Below are 19,477 nucleotides of genomic sequence, written 5' to 3' on the forward strand. Positions count from 1 at the left end.
GGCCTGTAAGGATCCCTGTGCAAACCAGAAATTAGAAGGAAATCAAATTCCAAATCAGAGAATCCAAAGTATCTTAGCAAAAGACACAGGAAAATGTTCATGACCTTTTTGAATTAAAAAACCCCTTTGGAAACATTAGTCCTGGATTTAAAATACTAAAAGCTTTCAGAGGTTGCTGGGTAACTCATTATGCAGGATAATTGCTTAGGTTTCATGTCACCCAGAATTTCTTAACTAAAATTTCTAGCTTTAAAAATGTTTCCATGTTTTGCAAAGTCTGCTTATAAAGAGAAATAAATTAAAATTTTATGTTGTCTTGGTGTTGCAGCTAAGAAATTCCTTTGTTAGAGTTGGAAAACTTGTTGTTTTAAATGACATGGGTGAGAGAGTAACTTACTTGAAAATCATTATTGGAAATTTTATGAGGTTTTATGCAGGAGATGTTGTGCCTCTGTCTTTTGGAAGATGTAACTCCCTGCAGTGAGGGGATTTGCGTTGTTGAGTTCATTCATGGCTTATTTTATGAACTATTTTAGAAGGCTGGTTTCTGCCATATGAGTAAATTTGCTGTTTCTTCCGAGATTCAATGACGGAATAAACAGAATTGTTTAATGGGCTAAATTTGACCTTCCTGCTGCCACCCAGTCTGCCCTGCTCTGGGGCACTGAATTTTATATTTATGTCTTAGCAACAGATCTCCAATGTTGCACTTGAAATAAATGTTTAAAATCTCTGTGAAAAATCACCCTCCTCAGCTTTTGTAACTCATGTTTGTTTGTGATCTTCAGGGCATGTTTTAAGAAACTACCTCGAATCTTAAGCTTCAACACCATGAGATACACATTTAATATGGTGACCATGATGAAGGAGAAAGTCAACACCCATTTCTCATTCCCTTTACGTCTGGATATGACACCCTACACTGAAGATTTCCTCATGGGAAAAAATGACAGGAAAGAAGGTTTGCTCATAAAATGGATTCAGCAAGCTTTGGTTTTCTGTGTTATACACTGTGTATTTATTTGTATATTCACTTCCTGTGTACGGAACAGATGCAAGTAAAATCAAATATACCTTTAATCAACCTATATTCCCAAAGTCACACACTGTATTTCACATAAGAAAAATAGCCAATTTTTGGTTTCCAAGTATTTTTTAATTCGAATTCATCTTATATTTTTTCATAAAGTATGAAAGGAATTGCAAATAATTGCATCCAGTTTGTTGCTAATGTTGAAGTTTGGGTGTTAGGAAATAACTGATTGAATATGATACTGAATTCTTTCAGGTTTTAAGGAAGATGGTGGTGTTTTAGTTTACTGCATTGTTTATTTTATCTTTTTATTTTCTTCCCTAGTAAAGAACTGTTATTCCTGCTCCCATATCTTTTGCCTGAGAGCCCTCTTAATTTAAATTTTATGGCAATTTGGATGGAGGGGGTTTACATTTTCCATTTCAGGGGAGGCTTTTGCCTCCCTTAGCAAACACTTGTCTTTAAACCCAAGCCAGGAAATAACTGATGAAATCTGGTGTTGAATTCTTTCAGGTTTTAAGGAAGATGGTGGATATCTGAAGGAAACTGAGAGTTATGAGTACGACCTGATTGGTGTGACAGTTCACACAGGAACAGCAGATGGGGGCCACTACTACAGTTTTATCAGGGACATTGTCAATCCTCATGCTTACAAGAACAACAAGTGGTGAGCTGGGCCATTTCTGTTTCCATATTTTAATGACTAAAGCTTGTTGGCTTTGTTAGGTGCAGTTATACAGGGCTCCTCTGGAAAGCACAGGATGTTGGAATTTGATAGTTGTAAGGTTATTTATTGATTTATTGGCCTACAGATCAGTAACCAGGAGGGTTTTGTGGTTCCTCAAACACAGGGGTGGCAGGGAATGCTGTGCTGGCCTCAGCACAGGGATTGCTTCCTGATGGGACTAGATTGGAATTATTGCAAAAAGATTTCCTAGGTTGTCCTTCCTGAAATCTGCTTGGTACCTTGGATGAAGATCCAGCTGCATTTCTGGCTGGAGAATTTGGGGAAGGGGAGGGACATGGGCATGGGAAGGCGGAGGGAGACAGAGGAGAGCAGGGAACACTCTGCCTGCTGGTTTTGGATGTGGTATCCCCATTTCTCACTGGAGCCCTGCCATGGGAGACAAGGTTTCCTCTCTTCCTGTTCTCCAGAGAGAACTGGAAGAAGGAACTTCCAATACCACCAAACAGGACTTTGGGACCAGATTTTCGTTTGCTGGGATCTAAACAAGACATAGCAATGAATAGAAATGTTTCAATCTAGGAGTCACTGGGAGTGCTCATGAGGCTCTATTTGCCCCTGGAGATGAGCAGCAGATCTTTCAAAGCCTCTTCTGTCTTGCAGGTACCTTTTCAATGATGCTGAAGTTAAACCCTTTGACTCTGCCCAGCTTGCTTCTGAATGCTTTGGTGGAGAAATGACTGTAAGTTATCCCTTAAATTTTTGTCATCTTCAACTCTCCCAGTGTCTGTTACAGCCTCTTACAACCCAGCTCTTTGTATGAGCCTTTAAAGGAAGCTGTCAGAAGTACAGTGCAGGTATTACTAATGAAGCAAAGTTAATTAGTGAAGTGTCTCTCCAAACAAGAGGTATTTCTGTACTAAATCTGGTTTTTATCATATCATTTATTCAGCTATAAAAAAGTGAGTCTGAAGCTGATTTAGGAATCATTACACCCATTTATTAATATAAAATATATATTATACCCATTTATAATAATAATAATAATATATATTATATTTCATACATTGTATATAATATATAATAGATAATAGATAATATATATGATACCCATTTATTTATACATTATACCCATTTATTCAGGTATAAAAAAGTGAGCTAATTTAGGAATCCTTGCTTGTGATGGCTCCTTAGCTCAGACCATTGATGAAGGAATCATTACTTCAAGCTTAGGTGTATTCTGGGGAAAAAAAGGCATTTTGATCTTTGTCTATGCCTTTTATTGCTGCCTGTATTAATAATTTTTACACATTATTAATACAAACAACACTCAGGTTCTCAGGTTGTGCCAGAATTGATCATTATTTATAGCTGTATGCAGGATATAAAGCACATTATGGATAACACAGTGTCTTACTAAAGCAGTCCTGGGCATAAGACAACTTCTCTTGTCTGGGAAAGACAATATGCTGAAATAAAACCAAAAAATTCCTTTGTTTGGCACAGAGATAAAATACCTTTAGATGCCTGTAAAGAAGAGGTGTCAGGGAGATGGATGAGCCAGGAAATTGCTTGGGATGCAGGCAGAGTATTGCATAGTAGCTTTGAAAATTCAGAATAGGCCAGAGAAGAAAAAAAGAAAGAAGATTGCTTTGAGCAGGAACTAAATTGTCAGCAACCCTCATAAATATCATGAAATAAATGTGCAAGTGAACTGTCACAAACTGTTAAAAACTAAAGCATTAAAAACTTGTAATTAATGGTTTTGCTTTCTTCTTGACAGACAAAAACTTATGATTCTGTTACTGATAAGTTTATGGACTTCTCCTTTGAAAAGGTATTTGTCTTCCAAACCCTTATTGTGTGATTATATTTCTGATTTCATGATTTCTCTCTCAAAGCAAAAATGATACAGATGTTTTTTTCTCCAAGACACACAGTGCTTACATGCTGTTTTATAAACGGATGGAGCCAGAGGAGGAAAATGGCAAAGACTACAAATTTGATGTTTCATCAGAATTGCTGGAGGTACAAGTTGATTTGTTTTAACACCAATTTTAAAACACTCTAGGAGGCCCTAAATATATCAAAAATCTGAATAAACATAGGAAAGCAAATATAATTTAAAGCACTAAGGTGGCAGTCCTTTCATTTTGCTGTCTGCCTTAGGAGATGGTCATGGGATAGGAAGGGAATTAGGATTTATATTTTATGTGAATTTTAGATGTTTTCTCATTCTGTCCTGTATATGGGATAAATCCCTTTTTGCCCCCTGAAAAATTCCATGTCACTGCTCCCTCTGGCCAGAGGCTGTTTCAGCATCTGCCTATTTTAGGTTCTTAATTGAAAATGTCTCTCCATTCCTAGCCAGCAAATCAGATCATGCTTCTATCCTTCTTGGTCTTAAAAATATTAATAGATTTTTGTCAGAGTTAAATGTTCAAATTATATTGCTGTGAAAATCCCTATGAATTGATGTGATCAAAAACATCACTTTAGAGACCGGAACAGGGGAGATGCAGAAATCATGTTCTGGTTTAATGATGGAGATTCAAATCTTATTCTTTAGGAATTTATCAGAAGTTCTCAGAGCTCATCAAGCTTTGGGTTAGACTTCAGCTGTGCTTCTTTTTAAACTTGTTCTCAAAATTTTAGCCCAAAACTCTGAATAATTAAGTTGTAAAAATGAGGCCACAGAAAGAGGAGAAGGTTTGAAGCTCTGTTCTGCAGTCCCATGGAAGGCACAGCCAATACTCACTGTAGTATGAATAAAACATCTTGGAGACAATTCCTTAAAACTAAAGAAAGAGCTTTCAGAAAGAGTTTTTCATACAGAAAAGTTTTGTGGCTTTTAGCCTTGGAATCATTTAAATATTTTTAAAATCATGCTTAAGTAGTGAAGTAAACTGCTTTCTTGTATCTGATGGTAGCATTTTTTCTTCAGTGGATATGGCATGATAATATGCAGTTCCTTCAAGACAAGAACATTTTTGAACATACATATTTTGGGTAAGTTTTTCTTTAAAAATGTAATATTAATGCTTCTTTTCTTCTTGCAGATTATCATTGTTTATTTTAATTAACAAATAAAATTACTGACTCTAGGTTTATGTGGCAGTTGTGTAGTAGCATCCCAAGTACACTACCAGATCCCAAAGCGGTTTCTCTGATGACAGCAAAGGTAAGGATTTCCAAAGAATCTCATCCTCTCTTAACTGTTTCCTTGTTGACATTTTAATTCATGCATTCTTAATTAATGGTTCCATTTTTTTTTCCAGTTAAGCACTTCCTTTGTACTAGAGACATTTATTCATTCAAAGGAAAAGGTATTCCATTTACTTGTAAATTCTCATTAAGTAGCTGCATGAATCTAGTCAACAGCAGATCTGTACTTTGCATTTTAAAAATGGGATTTTGAGCTGTAAAATTACTATATAGGATGCAAAGTTAATGTTTAGAGTGTAATTTACCCATTTATAGTGAGCACTGCACAATGGAATAAAATGTGTATGTAAAAATGTATGGACTGGTATTATCTGTAGGGGCAATGTATTATTTATTCATAAAATGTTTATTGTTTATAATTCTTAAGATATGGTGCTTTACTGAACCATTTAGAAATGTGTAAAGATGATGCTGAAATTCATTATTTGAAGTTACAGTTTTTCCTGTATTTCTTTTCACAGCCTACAATGCTTCAGTGGATTGAACTGTTAACAAAACAGTTTAATAACAGTCAGGCAGCTTGTGAAGTAAGTGACTTAGGAACTCAGCAAAGTACAAACCAACTTTCTATATATTGTTTAACTTTCCTGGAGGTTCGTATCCCTGGAATATTTTGGACTATGAACTGCTGTATTTGGTATATTTGTGCTCTGTGAGATGAAATTCATCCTCTCTGATAACTGCAGATCCTGGGGAATGACTTAACTTTTATTTGCAGAAACCTCTTGAGACCACAGGCCAGAATCGTTTTGTCACTGGAATAAGAGAGAGCCAGTGTCACAAACTCTTTGTTTGATTAATTTTTATATGGTAACTTGTGTAATGAAGACCAGCTTAAATAACTCACACAAGAGACATGGAAAGACAAAGAATTTTCTGAGGTCTTGTTGAAAGCAATTTTGAGATATTGAAGAAAAGTTTTGATAGTGTTTCTGTGATAATTTAAAATGTACAAGGAGCATAGCATAGATTATGTCCTGCCTTAGACTTTATTCAGTAGAAAGGAATTAAATCCATTATGCTTTTATAAATTGATTCAAGGTTGATAAATTATGTAACATTGAGTATTTGGGTGTACATTTGTCTCAGTGGGGTGTAGTCCTGAGATCTTTGGATGAAGACATTAAGGTAGTAAAGAGTACTCAAGTACATTAAAAGTAAGAATGTTGATTCTTCATTTTAAACTGTCTTTCCTTGTGACTCAAAATTCTGGGAGTGAGAAGACTGAGCTGTGGTATTTGCTGAGTCTGACTTGGAATGAGTCATTCTCTGTTAGTTTTATACTTTTTGGGTCTCTGGAGGCCGTGAGGCTTTTCCACATGTTAAAATGCAAAAGAGATCTAACTTGGGAAGCTCTGTTTAATCCTATCACTCTTCTGTGAGATTCTTCAGGTTATGCTTTTTTGTAAGCATAGTTTTATGCTGTTGACATCACTTTACAGGATAAGTGTGTTCTTCCAGGTCATTTTCTAATGGCATGCACAGCACAGGGATAAGAAGATACCAGATATAAATTTATATTACTGTTTAATGCTATTGATCTTTATTTCTTTATTCCTTCATGCACAGAAGACGTTTTAGATTTCCCTTGGATTAAAACTTGCCTATTCCTTAATAATAGTAACATCGATTTCTCTTCAGACTTTAATATCATGCAAAAAAGAAGATTGGACTAGAGCAAGTGTGGAACAAAACTAACACAGTATGTATCTTCTGCAGTGGTTTTTGGATCGTATGGCTGATGATGATTGGTGGCCAATGCAGATTCTAATAAAGTGTCCCAATCAGATTGTGAGGCAGGTAAGAAAAAGTTCCTTTCCAAGTCAGGTGATTGCTTGAGCTGTGAGCAGAAACAGCCAGGTCTGGTGGCTGTGATTCTGCCAGTGAATACCTGAATTGTCTGAGGTGTTTGGCCATGGGAGTGTTACTGTTTGAAACAACCCCAGCACAGCTGTACAGGCAGCATCACTGAATCACAGTAGATGCAATTTAAGGTTTCTATAACTCCATCTTGATCTCTGCAAATCTGAACATTTTACATTTAAAAAAAAGATTTTTTTCTGAATAAATTCAACATTAGTTCATCAAGCTCCACTGTCAGAAAACAAAAAAAAAATTAAACTGTTTACATTCAGTACTCCTCAAAACTCCAATTGAAAACTTCTGTAGTAAATTTTTGTGGGTAGAGGTAATTTTACAGTATTATGCCACAAAGCTTTGTTAATACTCTTTTCTGGAAATACTTAAAAAAACAAACCCTATATTAGTAGCATTTGGACATTCACAAATCCAGCTAGTGATAGTGTCACTTAAAAGTGAACTTCTTTACAAGTTGTTAAGGAATAATTTTAACAGTTACTCTATGTAACTTGAATTCTTCAGTTGGATTTCTAGCTATTAAAGTGATATTTCCATGCAGACCCATACATAGTTTTTGGATGCAATGCATCAGTAAAAGAATATATTTCATGGGAAAACTGTGCAAGGTAGGCAAGGTCTTCTCATGAATGCTTTACAAAATAGAAATTACTGGAGGGAATTTCCTTCAAATTTTCACATGAGTTCTATGAGCCAGCAGCAGAATTAAAAAACATCTTGCCAAAATATCAAAATGTTTCAGACAGTAGAGATAGAAGGAAAAAAGTAGAGTCATGTTTCAGTGCACCCCAATATTAAAGGCTGGGTTTAGGGTTCCTCCAAGAGATCTGTTCATAAAAACCAGGTTTGGCTGTTCTGTTAAAATTCAATCTCAGCTTTGTCTTTCAAACTTTGAACCTGTGAGGAGCTGGGTCTTGAGGACAGAATATTCTTTGTTTAGGAGTGGCACATGGCCCTTTTTGTGGAGGACTGAGGGTGTGCAGCTCACTCCTTTCTCCTTGCAGATGTTCCAGCGCTTGTGTATCCACGTGATCCAGAGGCTGAGGCCAGTGCATGCTCACCTCTATCTGCAGCCAGGAATGGAAGACTGGTAAAATAAACCTCTGCCAACTTCTGGTCATTGCTGCAGCTGCTTTTATTGATCAGTCACTCAAAACAGCCATGGAAAGCTGAAATAGTGCTAATTGTTCTTTGTTATTCTGCTCAAACTGGTTGGATTTATTTAAAAATACCAGTAGGGTTGCAAAGGGCAGTGTCACATAGTTTGAAACATTTGCTCCCTTAGAGTAGGTTTTCAGCATGATCTTTGTTTTTCCTATCACTTGGACACTACAAGTGTAAATCTCAGTGCTCAGACTTGAGAATTCTTCTGTGAATTGGATCTGGAGGCACAAAAGTGGAAGGTTTTATTTGTACATCCTGTAAAAGAGTTTGGAGATCAGAGGGTAATTCTATAACTAAATCACAGGTTTTGTGAAAAAGGAGGAAGAACCCTCTTGGATTCTCCTTTGCTCTGCTTATCATCAAAAAAACTGTCACTTTATCTCCAATTATGAGATACTTAAACTCTTATTAATACATGATGAGAAGAAAAAAGTGTTTTTGCTTTCACCTCTTGTGTTACAGTTGTGATTGTGATAATAAATTTCCTCCAGTGTGAAAATGGCAGAGTTAGTAATAACTATGCTGCCATATCAAAATTCAGGACATGAAGATACAATTTTCATGGCAAAAAGCAGAATTTTATTTGCTTTGGAAGCCTTACTTGTGTCTGTGACTTGGCTTTTTTCAGTGACAAGGTCCAACCTTGAGCAGATGTCTGAGGCTGAAATTCTCATTAGGTAGCTGCATGAATCTAGTGAAAAGCAGAGCTGTGCTTTCCATTTTAGAGTGGGGTTTTGAGCTGGAAAATGACCGTGTATGATATAGAGTTAATATTTAGAGTGTCTGAGGATGAAGGTGGATGGGGCTCTTGTGTTCAGGAAGGGTGCCTTGCCTTGGTTCCATAGCTATGATTTCATTCCCATTAAATTCAACAAGCAAATCAAGAGGATGATTTTAAGTAGGAGATCCCCAGTACTGTTCTGAGAGTTCTTTTCCTGAGCAGCATCTTGGTTCACAGCCCCAGTTTGCTGAATTCTTCAGCATTTGAAGTGCCTGATGCTCCCTCGGGTTGGGCTGGGTGTTACTCAGGCTGTGGCTAAGGGGTGAGGGATGTGAGAGCAGGGATTCTGGTGCATGCTGTGTTTGCACTGGCTGAGGATGCTCTGTGCCCTGTGCTGTGAGTGCCATGGCCACCCTGGCTGCTGTTCCTGCAGCTCTGATGACATGGACGGGCCCGTGGAGGACATCGGCAGCCGCTCGTGCGTGACGCGCTTCGTGAAGACGCTGCTGTCCATCATGGAGCACGGCGTCAAGCCCCACAGCAAGCACCTCACCGAGTACTTCGCCTTCCTCTACGAGTTTGCCAAAATGGGAGAGGAGGAGGTGGGTACAGCCCTGGCCTTGGGCAGGTGCTGATGGCTCTGCACAAATGGATTTTCGAGTAATCCCATCATCCCTGCGTTTTTCAGAGCCAGTTCTTGCTCTCTCTGCAAGCCATATCCACCATGGTCCACTTCTACATGGGAACCAAGGGGCCTGAGAATGTAAGTTGGAGTATTTTATATAACAGGAACTAATCTTGCCTCTTTTACATCTCTGATTATTATTGCTGTGTCTTGAATCAGCTGTTACATTAAAATTGCTTCACTTCCACAATTGTTTTCAATGTTTACATGAGTATAATATTAAAAAAAATATGTTGAATTGACTTTTATTATTTAGTATAGAAATAGGCACTGAGTAAAAGCAATAAAGTTGCCCTTAACTTGAAACTAATGGTAATGCTATTAACAATTGATTACTTACTCCTGTTGTACAACTTAGGTTCTTAAATTTACCTGCTTTTTTTGTTAAATAGACCATATCTTCAGCCAGCCTACCTCTTGCATTTGTAAATACAATTTTGCTTGTGCAAAGTTCATGTTTCAATGTGAAAGTCAATTGATTAAGTACTTCCCTGCTTTGGTTCATGCAAGTTGATGAAGTTGTTTGCTATAAAGGACAGGCAAGGACCTTTGAAATGAAGGCACAGAATGTCCACACTGAAGTTCTCTGGTTTTTCCTTAGCCCCAGGTGGAAGTGCTTTCTGAGGAAGAAGGGGAGGAAGAGGAGGAAGAGGAAGATATCCTTTCTTTAGCAGAAGAGAAATACAGGCCTGCTGCTCTTGAAAAGATGATTGCCCTGATTGCTCTTCTGGTGGAACAGTCTCGCTCAGAAAGGCAAGAGCTCCCGAAAAAACAAAATCAGTTTAGAATTTATAGTCCAGAAAGGAGTCAGAGATTTTGTGGGTTTGTCTGAGGGTTTTATTGTCGGCTTTTTTAGCAGCATAAATAAGGTTGTAAATGAGCCCATTATATTTTTAATAACTTAAAAAGGGACTGTCATTGTTGACCAAATGAAAGACTTTGGTTAAATACTTGAACACATTCAATTGCCCACATTTGATTTTCTTTTGTTATCTCAGTTGAGTACAGCTTTTTTGTGTTGTTCAGTTTTACATCAACACATTTACTGTCTCTTGTATATTGTGATACTGAAGGATATGAGCTAACTCTCAGTCCTGAGTGTCTCCCTAACCACAATCATGGCTGAAGTAAAATAAAATTATCTTTTTCTTTTGTATTTCAGGCATTTGACCTTGTCCCAAAACGACATGGCAGCACTGACAGGAGGAAAGGTAATCAAGTTAAAAATGGCTGCTCTAGCCTCCCAAGCCCTCTGTGCTGTGTAGCTGTAGGCAGTGAGCTGTATCTGCTTGTTTCTTGCAGGGTTTCCCTTTTTTATTCCAACATATCCGTGATGGGATCAACATCAGGCAAACCTGCAACCTCATCTTCAGCCTGTGCCGCTACAACAACCGCCTGGCAGAGCACGTGAGTAGCAGGGACCTGCAGCTGCTCTTTGAGATCCCCTCACAAATCTCATGGGGTAATGGGTGTTGTTTTCACTGAATAAACACAAATCTAATGAGTTTCGTGTGTTTTCTTTTCAAGATTGTGTCCATGCTGTTCACATCTATAGCAAAGCTGACTCCTGAGGTATGTAAACACACCACCTGTCCAGCAAATAATCTGTAGTCAAAATTTCCTGGTTCAAATCACAGAAATAATCCTAGCTCATCAAAAATCTTACATGGAAGATGGAAGCTTTTGTGCCATTGAATGAAGTCTAACTGCACTGTTTGTGAAGTTTTGTAAAACAGAAATTTGCTGCGCCACTTGGGATGAAAGTTTTGTTCAAATCAAATAACATTTCTAGATTCTCCACCCATATGAATTTCTTTTAAAAAGCTGGTAACATTAAAGTATTGTGTACAAGAATAAGTGGAGATAATTACTTATTATCAGACTCTTCAAGATTTGGGGCACTGTTTTGCAGTTCTGTGCTGGCAAACACATTTCTCATTCAGAGTAAATTCCTGCCCTGGTAATAACAGAAATACTGAGAGTTCCAGATGGATTCCAGATGCAAAATAATAGTTGTAACCACTTACAACTATAATTATAGTTGTAACCACTTCGTTGAAATGTTGTTAAAAGCTGGATGAGTCTTGGCAGTGTAAAACCTCAAAATGAGATACTTTTGGATAAACTTCCCAGGATCCATATTCCATGTTATGTAAATACATAAAAATTATAACTTATCTGAGCTGGTGATATAAACCATGATAAATGGGTGATTTCTTCAGCAATGAAGAGCTTGATGCTTTCCTTTTTCCAGAATAATGTCTATATTTCCTCTAATAAATGCATGCATATATATTTTTTTTTCCTATGATTTCTCCTGTCTCATATGATCCTGTTGCTTTGCACTGACTGTAACCAGTGGCTTAATTTATAGCTATATATGGATTATGTACAGATTAAATAGTAAGAGATTAAAGTATTATAAATGTTCACGTCTGAAGTTGGTAGAAATCTTACAGACATAGGGATTTAAAAAAAATACTCTTAAAAAAATGGTGGATGAGATTAAATAGATGAAATTGAGTATTTTCCCCTTTTCTGCATTACAGGCAGCCAATCCTTTTTTCAAATTGCTGACCATGCTGATGGAATTTGCTGGTGGACCTCCAGGAATGCCACCCTTTGCTTCTTACATTCTGCAAAGGATATGGGAGGTACAATATGTAAAATAAAACAGAAGCTAAATTTTCTTTCTCTTGTTGGTTCTTTTATGTCTCTTTTGCTTTTTGTTACCCTTCCTGCATCAGTCCATGATTTTTTAATTATCATTCCTCTTCTGAATAAACAGCAACAGCCAATAGACATTAAAAAGTTCTATTGTAACTTAATGGCTCTTCCTGTTTAACTTCAAGTTTTAGTTTATTGAGAAATTAATTGATTCATAATAAGGGCCTAGAATGCTTTTTCTAGACAAATTTCACATTGTTTTCTCAGTTATCCTTTTGCAAGGCCTGTAAAATGTTTCAATACCCATCATTTGGTTGTGGTTTTTTTGGCCTTTATGTACAGGTTCCTTGAATATTCATTTGTCATTTTTGGTTCTCTATAAAATGTCCATTAACACTTTTAATGCATAAAATAGTGCCAGACTGAGTCTGCTGGATAATTGCTGTGTGCAGGACCAGCCTTGCTTGTATCCAAATGAGAGAGACTTTTTAACCAAATGGGCACAGGGATGAATTCCTTTATCTGAGCCACAGATGAGCCATTGAAGGTTTCTGTTCACCTGCTGCTCTCTGAGCTCCCAGTACAATTCAGGGTCTTCATTCCTGGCTGAGAACAGCATGGCCAGCCTGCAGACTGCTGAGCACCAGCTCATTCCCTTTAATTCCCTTTAAAAATGGGGCTGCAGCACTGTGGACATGGATTTGCTGTCCCAAAGGGTTTCCTGTGCTCAGGAGAAGCTCTAGAATCACAGATGATGTGATGGATGAGCTGGAGCTGCTGCACCTCAGCTAAAGGGAGTTCATGTGGCACATCTCAAGGGGCACAGTGACACCCAGCTGGTGACACAGGTCCAGGGATGTGAGAGCCAGCAGTGAATGCCCAGACTTGGACTGTAGAATCTGCTTTCACAGCCTCTCCAGCTTCTGGAAGTCATTAAAAGTGATTGAGCTCTGCAGACACTGAGAAATGATTGTATCTTTCTTGGACATTCCCTCCAGCCATTACCCAGGAAATCTGACAGAGCAATTTGTCATTTCTAAATAGAGGGAGGAGATTGTTCTTAAGGTGTTTATTTTAAAAATGAGATTAAAATTTTATAAGTAGAGTTATGGTTGTGTCAGCTGCTCATATTCTTCAGGTGGAGTAGGGGAACTGGGAACAGCTTCAGCAACCCAGTTACTACCTCTGGTTCCTTAGAGTAAAACTTCTCCTTGTCTGGGCACCTGGGCCTTGAGGTAGAAAGTAAGTAGGTTTTAGAAACTAAACAAAAGAAAAAATGACATTTATTGGCTTTATGTCAACAAATTTCCAGCTGCACAGAGCCAGAAAAGCTCAGGGAGCTTTGTTTTCTCCTTATTCTCTCAAGGTTTGCACAACAGCATTCATTGCCTTTGGAAAGAACGGGATGAATTTATTCCTTGAAATTGTATATTCAGTAAAAAATGCAGTAGTTACCCTCAGCATGAAGCTGTATGAACATCTTTGCATACCATTTATTTTCTTTTGATGTAACTTATAAAAATACTGATTCAGTGTTAAGGTTTGTGTTAAATATTTCTAAGAAATACTTGTCTATAAAGACAAGGTTGTTCCATCTTAGTGCTTAATATTTCAACTCCTAAATATCTCATAATATGCAGAAAGAATAGGCAGAGTAATTTCCTGGGCTTAGATTGTACTTCCAAAACTCTGAGCAAGGTTCAGAAGCACAAACCAGTGAATTTTAATAAGGTTCTCTTTGTGTGCAGAGCAGCTCAGTCTTGCAGGAGTTTTGATAGCCCTAAAAAGAAATGTTGGAAGTGATTTTAGGGGTTTCTGATACAATCAGTGCATAGTAGGAAGATTAATGTATTCCCTTTGATTTCCCCCTGTCTGTAGGTGATTGAGTACAACCCCTCTCAGTGCCTGGACTGGCTGGCTGTGCAAACCCCTCGGAATAAACTGGCTCACAGCTGGGTCCTGCAGAACATGGAGAACTGGGTGGAGCGCTTCCTCCTGGCACACAACTACCCTCGAGTGAGAACTTGTAAGTGGATTTTAATTGGAGAAAAATTGTCACCTCTTGCACTGAGTTGCATGCTCCTGTGTTTGGCTTTTCTTCCTTTTCTAGTTGTTGTAGAATTGCTGGGTTTAAAATCTTGGGATAACTGTGGTAGAGGTGATACCAATTTTTATTAAAAAGCTGTGTTTTCCTTTGGTACCTTGAATGATACATTGGTAGGTTCTTTATTCTAAGAGGTTAATCTACAAGGTCCAGGAATACCTAAAGAAGGAAAAGGGGTAATTCCAGAGGTTTTCCATTGTGTCCATCATGTGGCTGTACAGTAGGTGGGAGGAGTACATGTTGTTCTTCCACAAGAATCCCCAGCTGAGTCCTTTGAATTTATGGATCAAAGAGAAGCTATCTGTGCTTCCTCCCAGGTTCCAGGGTATCCTGGCTCTCTGGTTTGTCCTGCTGGGAATCACACTGTCACATTGCCAGAGAACATTTTCAGCCTTCCCTGTGTCCATTTTTTTAACAAAGGAGGCTCCACAGTACAGGCCATTGACTTTCACCATGTTTCTGTGGCTGAGGGAGATGGGAAAACTGGAGCTACAGCTTTGCAACAGGGTGCAGTTGTGAACATCTCTGAGGAGGTAATGACCTCTTGATTGAGCAATGGACAACTTCAGTCATGGAAAACCTCTGGGATGCGTTGTGTGATGGGATCTGGGGTCACATTCTGTGGTGGGATGCATTGTGTTAGCACAGGCAGCAGCCAGGGATGCAGGGGGCACATCCCAGCACCACTTTTAACGCGCTTTGTGCTGCTGTTACCCACTTGGGATTTTTTCTAGTGTGAATACAGCAATACCAGCTTCTGTAGAGTGCTTTGAAATGTGCAAATGGAGCAGGGGGTGCAGTTGAATTGCTGTTTGCATGGCTGTTAAGCAGGTATGTCACTGTCAAAGGCGTAACAAATCTGTTTTTATTTGAAGCCGCAGCCTATCTCTTGGTGTCGCTTATTCCGAGCAATTCCTTCCGTCAGATGTTCCGCTCGACGCGCTCCCTGCACATCCCCACGCGGGACCTGCCCCTCAGCCCCGACACCACTGTAGTCCTGCACCAGGTCTACAACGTGCTCCTGGGCCTGCTCTCGCGGGCCAAGCTCTACGTGGACGCCGCCGTGCACGGCACCACCAAGCTGGTGCCCTACTTCAGTTTCATGACCTACTGCCTGATCTCCAAAACAGAGAAGCTCATGTTCTCCACCTACTTCATGGACTTGTGGAACCTCTTCCAGCCCAAGCTCTCAGAGCCGGCCATCGCCACCAACCACAACAAGCAGGCCCTGCTGTCCTTCTGGTACAACGTGTGCGTGGACTGTCCCGAGAATGTGCGCCTGATCGTGCAGAACCCCGTGGTGACCAAGAACATCGCCTTCAACTACATCCTGGCCGACCACGACGACCAGGACGTGGTGCTCTTCAACCGCGGCATGCTGCCCGCCTACTACGGCATCCTGCGCCTGTGCTGCGAGCAGTCGCCCGCCTTCACCCGCCAGCTGGCCTCCCACCAGAACATCCAGTGGGCCTTCAAGAACCTCACCCCCCACGCCAGCCAGTACCCAGGGGTGAGTGACCAGTGCCACCGTGTGCCAGTCCTTGTTCCCATGTCCCTTCTCACCCAGTGTCTCTTGGAGCTTAACACACCCGGTGGTGACAGTGGTCCCTGTGGGTTTCCTGGTGGAAGTCATTCCTGTCTTTAGATCCATTAGATCTGGAAGGGGGGGTTTGGCCACAGACATGTTTTGTGAAAAATCCTTTCCTTAGGATTTTTCCTCCTGAGAAGCTGAGAGGCCTCAGGAACAAAATGCAAACAATGATTATCTGCTGCTGTGGGATGCAACAGGTGCATCTGGGATTGGTCTCATGTGTTGTTTCTAATTAATGGCCAATCACAGTCAGCTGGCTCAGACTCTCTGTCCGAGACACAAGATTTTGTTGTCATTCTTTCTTTTGCTATTCTTAGCCAGCCTTCTGATGAAATCCTTTTTTAAATTCTTTTAGTATAGTTTTAATATAATACATATCATAAAATAATAAATCAGCCTTCTGAAACATGGAGTCAGGTCCTTGTCTCTTCCCTCATCCTCAGACCCCTGTAAACACAGTCACAGGGGTTGGTTTGAGTTCTCCTTGCTGCAGAGCAGTTGTTGTTTCTGGGTGTTTCCACTGTTCAGTTTTCCAGCCCAGTCATAAGAAACAAGGTACAAGCTTTGATGGTGGTCTCTAGGAAGGAGGTTGCATTATAACAAAGGTGGAGGAATTTCCAGTTTCTTCTTTGCTTTCAGCTTCTGGTCTAGGGCCAAGACTTGGCCTGTAGCATTCCAGGGGAGGACAGGCTGGTGCTCCCCTTACCCAGGTACCTTTGGCAGAGCTGGGAGTTGTGCTGTCACCAGCAGAGAGCAGGTGCTGGGTGAAGCAGGCTGTGTGTGATGCTCAAACCACAGGCCTGCAGAGGCTGGAGAGACAGCAGGCCTGGGTGTGAATGATCACACTGTGGATATTGCTTTGGGATCCTTTGGGCTGTGCAGGGACACAAGGAATACAGAGCTTGCCATCACTGTGAAGAGGAGGAGGATGCAGGGGATGTTCCATATTGATCTCCTGCCTAGATCAGCTCACAGGGCAATGTTACATCTGACAGTCCCATTGCTCTCCTCGTTGGCATCTCCCCTCAGAAGTCTGTTTGTCTGGCAGGGGACCTGAGTTACCCCACTGTGTTTGGTGTTTGCCAGGCATATGGGGCTGCAGCAGGGCTTGGCACAAGCAGCTTTCTGAATGTTTGATCCCAGGGATGGGGATTTCAGATTGCTTTGTGCATATAAATGTGACACATGTACATTATGTGCACATAAGTGCAGCAGTGAGCTGTGCTCCTAGGCACCATCAACACATCTCAGTTTATAACTTTGACAGAAAGTCTGAACCGTACCACAGTGAGAGAGCTGACTCTAACCAAGTGTTTCTGTGTGTTTTAGGCAGTAGAGGAGCTGTTTAACCTCATGCAGCTGTTTGTAGCTCAGAGGCCAGACATGAGAGAGGAGGAGATAGAGGACATCAAGCAATTCAAGAAAACCACCATCAGCTGTTACCTGCGCTGCCTGGACGGACGCTCCTGTTGGACAACTCTCATAAGGTACAGCCCTGTGCTCATCCCCAGCCCAGCTGGAATTCCCTCCCCAGCCTCCCCCAGGAGCAGAGCTGTGGTTCCAGCTGCTCCTGTTGGCAGCTGTTACTTTGGAGCAGAAATGGGATGTAGGAATTGTGCCTGTGGGACGGTTTTATTGTGTGGTGTCTTCAAAGAGTGTTTCATTTCTGCTCTGAGCTGAAAGTGCTGCTTGGGCATTCCCAGCAGAGCTATAAATTGCTGTGCATGTAGGTCAGGGCTGGGGTTTTACAGGAGCTCTTGGTGCAGGCAAAGCCTGCTGGAAAGGACAGGCTGTGGTACCTGGAGGGGCTCCTGCCCTCACCTGGCACTGCCCTGTCACAGCCACCTTGTCCCAAACCATTCATTAGCATAATGCTTTCCTTTCTGTTCTGCTGCAAGCATCAAATATTCTGATAAAAATGTTTTCATACAGTTAAAAGGCCAAACATATGCTTGACTGAATCTATTTAAATGTATCATTTAAGAAGCATAAACTTCTGTCTTTCCAAGAACATAATTTTCCATATTTCTGCAGGGGTTGTATGGGAAACATTTCTGTAATGGTTACATATAAATTACTTTCTATAACATAAAGGAGGTTGATGGCAGAGGCATTTTTAAATTAAAAAGTGTGGGGGGGGGGGTAATGATGGGAAGAATTTTGTTATTTTGGGATTTCTTTGTTCTTTTGTGATTATTTTCCAAAATACAGCATGAGTATAACAATTTTAATCTTGGAATGAGATTTTCAGTGTTCTCCATGTTTGGTTTTTTTTCCTAGTGCCTTCAGAATATTATTAGAATCTGATGAAGACAGACTTCTCGTTGTGTTCAATAGAGGATTGATTCTGATGACTGAGGTAATTACTTTGTTATTTAATTATAGCAAACATCCCACCCTGGTGCTTCCCCTGTCAGCTTTAATAAGATTTCTTTTTAGTACTAAAAAGATCAGGAAATTGTGTGCTTTTCAGGACAAAGGGAAAACCACCAGCAGATTATGCTGAGAGGGATAAATTTGGTTTTTTGGTGTAATTTCTTTTATTACAGGTAATTGGGAATGAAGGGCTGAGTGCAGTCACACAGTTGCTAGTAGTTAAAAAGTGTTAAGGTTAAAAACCAGAAATAACTTAAAGGGTGCTCAGCTGTAATTGTGGTTGATATTTCTGACCCTCCTTTGAGGCAGTTCTCCTTTTCTTTCCTACCTGTTGTGCCTTTGTTTGCAAGGAGTGGTCTGAAACACATAAACTCCATTTCTTTCTGATGGAACTAAACCTAAAATGCATTTCCGGAGCACATCTAATTGTTGTAAGTGGATTTTTGGTCCATGAGACCAGACCAGAATTATTTCAAAATTTAATGGAAAATATGAAATTATGCACCTCTGTAATGGATTGGGATGTCAGGGCCTGCTCCCAGCAGTTTAACTCTGCACATCCCCCTGTCCTGATGGGTGGAACACCTGGATTCCATCCAGCACTCCATGGTGGAGGTGATGAATGGGAATCTGTGTTCATGGAGCACTGGCAGTGCTCTAGGGGCCGGATCCCTCTGAGAACAAGAATTAAACTCTGCATGTGCTGGAGAAAGCATAAAAGCAAGATTCATTCTTGGCACCTGTAGGATGGTGTATTCAGGAGAGATGTTAAACTGGGAGAATCCATGGTGCAAGACAAGTGGCTCAGAGGTAATCGTGGCTGTGCAGAAATGGGATTTTGGAATGGGATTTTTGCTGCAGGAGGGGGCAGCCAGCACAACTGGGAGTTGTCAGAAGGATTGGAGCAAACATCTGTCAAGGATATTTAGTCTGCCTTTGCCATGTGGACTGGGTGATGCTTTCAGGTTGATTCCAGTCCCATTTTTATATGGTTTCTATAAAAAATTCTTTTAACTCTTTTTATGTCACTGGTTTGCATTTTCTGGGAAAAAGTGTAGTAGAAAGAGCTGGAATTACAGAAACAGTGCAGTGCTATTGGAAAATTGAGTTTTCAGGAGGTTGTTATAAATACAAGGCTATAGATTAATTAATTGTGGTTAATTACTCCAGCATATCTGTTTGTTTTTGTTATGAAAATATCTCCATCCAGTAAACTGGGTGTAAAAGGTCAGGAACTGGGCTGTAAGGTTATCCATACATGAAATGTAAGTAGATCAAGGTACAGACATAGATATGTATAAAAAGAACTTGCTTTAGCTTAGTTAGCTCTTATCCATACTAACAGTGG

At 40.0% G+C, this 19,477-nt stretch overlaps 1 protein-coding gene across 9 annotated transcripts in view; it reads left to right on the plus strand.

The window, feature by feature from the left end:
* The window catches only part of USP34 (ubiquitin specific peptidase 34), a 114,634-nt gene that overhangs the window by 85,825 nt on the left and 9,332 nt on the right, over window positions 1-19,477 (plus strand). For 5 of the 9 annotated variants that reach the window (XM_058019335.1, XM_058019340.1, XM_058019338.1 and 2 more), the window contains exons 49-70: window positions 789-961; window positions 1,547-1,700; window positions 2,382-2,460; window positions 3,502-3,555; window positions 3,651-3,746; window positions 4,663-4,727; window positions 4,824-4,899; window positions 4,997-5,044; window positions 5,405-5,536; window positions 6,663-6,743; window positions 7,826-7,911; window positions 9,140-9,308; window positions 9,395-9,469; window positions 9,993-10,144; window positions 10,554-10,602; window positions 10,694-10,798; window positions 10,919-10,963; window positions 11,941-12,045; window positions 13,937-14,084; window positions 15,038-15,672; window positions 17,083-17,240; window positions 18,034-18,112. In XM_058019335.1, the coding sequence (XP_057875318.1) occupies window positions 789-961; window positions 1,547-1,700; window positions 2,382-2,460; window positions 3,502-3,555; window positions 3,651-3,746; window positions 4,663-4,727; window positions 4,824-4,899; window positions 4,997-5,044; window positions 5,405-5,536; window positions 6,663-6,743; window positions 7,826-7,911; window positions 9,140-9,308; window positions 9,395-9,469; window positions 9,993-10,144; window positions 10,554-10,602; window positions 10,694-10,798; window positions 10,919-10,963; window positions 11,941-12,045; window positions 13,937-14,084; window positions 15,038-15,672; window positions 17,083-17,240; window positions 18,034-18,112 (2,764 nt within the window). The remainder of the gene's footprint in view (window positions 1-788; window positions 962-1,546; window positions 1,701-2,381; window positions 2,461-3,501; window positions 3,556-3,650; window positions 3,747-4,662; window positions 4,728-4,823; window positions 4,900-4,996; window positions 5,045-5,404; window positions 5,537-6,662; window positions 6,744-7,825; window positions 7,912-9,139; window positions 9,309-9,394; window positions 9,470-9,992; window positions 10,145-10,553; window positions 10,603-10,693; window positions 10,799-10,918; window positions 10,964-11,940; window positions 12,046-13,936; window positions 14,085-15,037; window positions 15,673-17,082; window positions 17,241-18,033; window positions 18,113-19,477) is intronic. The other 4 variants (XM_058019339.1, XM_058019341.1, XM_058019343.1 and 1 more) reach the window with 1 other exon arrangement.

The sequence above is a fragment of the Melospiza georgiana genome, chromosome 3 (genome assembly GCF_028018845.1).
Source record: "Melospiza georgiana isolate bMelGeo1 chromosome 3, bMelGeo1.pri, whole genome shotgun sequence".
Taxonomy (NCBI): Eukaryota; Metazoa; Chordata; class Aves; order Passeriformes; family Passerellidae; genus Melospiza; species Melospiza georgiana.